This window comes from Onychomys torridus, chromosome 3, assembly GCF_903995425.1.
Source record: "Onychomys torridus chromosome 3, mOncTor1.1, whole genome shotgun sequence".
In the NCBI taxonomy this organism is placed as follows: Eukaryota; Metazoa; Chordata; class Mammalia; order Rodentia; family Cricetidae; genus Onychomys; species Onychomys torridus.
In genome coordinates, this window is record NC_050445.1 from 13,867,118 (window position 1) to 13,869,313 (window position 2,196).

Consider the following 2,196-nt stretch of genomic DNA (forward strand, 5'->3'; position numbering starts at 1 on the left):
ACTTCATCAACCATTGGCTACTCCGACAGAAGGGAAGGATTAAAATGAATTGAGCCAAATGCATGTCTAGAAAACTCACAAATCCTCCAAAGTACATTGAAGCTGCTAGGAATGAGATGTGATCAGAATCAAAATCAATCTCTCTGTCTCTGTGTCTCTCTGTCTCTGTGTCTCTCTGTCTGTCTGTCTGTCTGTCTCTCTCTCTCTCTCTCACACACACACACACAGAGAGAGAGAGAGAGGGAGAGAGAGAGAGAGAGAGAGAGAGAGAGAGAGACAGAGAGAGAGACAGAGAGAGAGACAGAGAGAGACAGAGAGACAGAGAGACAGAGAGACTTCAATGTACTTTGTTAAGCCTGAATTCTGAAAAATCTATGAAAAAAAAAAAAACCCATCAGCCATCTTTCCTCTGATTGTTATGCTCAGAAGTAAACTTGTTTTCACTGTGTTTGCTTTGAACATCACACATTTGCTTGAATTTTGAGTAAGTATTTTAAATTTTAAATCAGTGCATTTAAAATTGGACAACACTAACAGACATGTTAACACGGAACAGGGAAGTCTCACAGGGCTGCAACCATAGACAAAGACCTATAAGCAAATGAGGAATGCTGAGAGTGGAAGAAAATTAGTTTGTCCCAGGGAAAAGCACACCAACTGATCACTCAATACCACATAGTCTGTTCTGAAAACATAGAGATGCAAGTAACATAGGGACCGAGCAGATTGTATTTATATATATAGGAATATAAATATATAATTAAATATATAATTTAGGATATATATGTATATAAATATGTATATATATATATATATATATATATATATATAAAATATCAACAATTAAAGAAAAAGGCCATGATTTTGAGGGAGACCAAGGGTATGTGTACATGAGAGTATGGAAGGAGGGAAAAGAAAGGAAAAATGATGTAATTATATTTTAATTTCATAGCATAACATCATTTTAATTGGAAAAGTTATTTTTAGAAGTACATTTCTTACCCTGATAGTTTTTGAGCTATTTTTTGTATAGGGGCAAGTCTTCTCTTGGGAATTAAAAGAATATGGTACTGGAAAGAATTTTATTTTTCAGAACAAGATATATTGTTTTAATTTGGTTGGAACTTAAGACTTTTAAAGACCTCTACAATAGAATCCAATAAATCTACCATTGACTAGTTCCTTGCTGGAGTCTGGGTTGACCTCAAATCCAGTGACTGGAGTATCTGTAAGAGAATGACCAAGGGGAATCTCAAGCAGTCTTCATTTTGCCTCTTAGAGTTAGTCACAGTAGCGTCAGCTGCATGACTTTCCAGGTGTGTCCTGCTGTATCTCTTAGGTGCTGAGAGGCAAACAGGCAGGCCCTTCTTCACTCCCCCTCTTCTTGTACTTGCCTTATTTTTTGTTCCAATGATGAGAGATATTCTGGATCTTTTTCATTTTGATCCGCTGATCCAGCATCTTGTACCTTGCAGGATGATCATCCGTTTTCTTTGGAACTGAAGGTGCGTAGGAGCTAGATGCATAAGCAGGGCGTTTAAAGTGACGCAATGGAGGCTTGATGACTGGAGACCATGGAAAGGAAGACAGACAACATTAGCTCCATAGAGACTTGACTTGCCATAAATATTGTGGCCACTTCCTCTTGACTTATATGTCTCCTCCAAGGCAGAAGAAACACACACACACGCACACACAAAATTGGATTTCTAAACTGATTAAACAAGCACAATATCAATTTGGTCACTGACTTTAAATCAATAAAGACAAAAAACTGCTAGAGATGGGCAGTGGTGGCCCAGTATATAAAGTTCACTTGGTAATTAGTAGATGAAGTTAAGGAAGGGTTTGGGGTGTACTTTCACATGTGGAAACAAAGTGACCATGGTGGGCAGTGATATATCTATTGCTAACAATATTTAGCATTGTGTGCAAGCTTTGGGAGCTAGAAAGGTGGCACTTACCCTGAAAGTACTAATTAAAAGCATATCACTGAGAAAATACTTGCAAAATACTTACAAAGTTTTAATATCTAAAATGTACAAAGAACCCTTAAAATTCAACAGAAGGAGGTAATCTAATGCAAAAATGGGCAAAAAAAAAATCTGAATGGATTCCTGCTACAGAAGATACATATATCAGAGCAACACAAGGTCAAGTCAACTGTGAACACAGAAGAATTTGCAATCTCTCTGG

General features: G+C 37.2%; 1 protein-coding gene across 4 annotated transcripts in view; it reads right to left on the reverse strand.

The window, feature by feature from the left end:
• Positions 1-828: 828 nt before the first annotated feature.
• Positions 829-2,196, reverse strand: part of Pde1c (phosphodiesterase 1C) — a 497,292-nt gene continuing 495,924 nt past the window's right edge. For all 4 annotated transcript variants that reach the window (XM_036181396.1, XM_036181398.1, XM_036181400.1 and 1 more), the window contains one exon: positions 829-1,565. In XM_036181396.1, the coding sequence (XP_036037289.1) occupies positions 1,396-1,565 (170 nt within the window). In that variant the 3' untranslated portion in view covers positions 829-1,395. The remainder of the gene's footprint in view (positions 1,566-2,196) is intronic.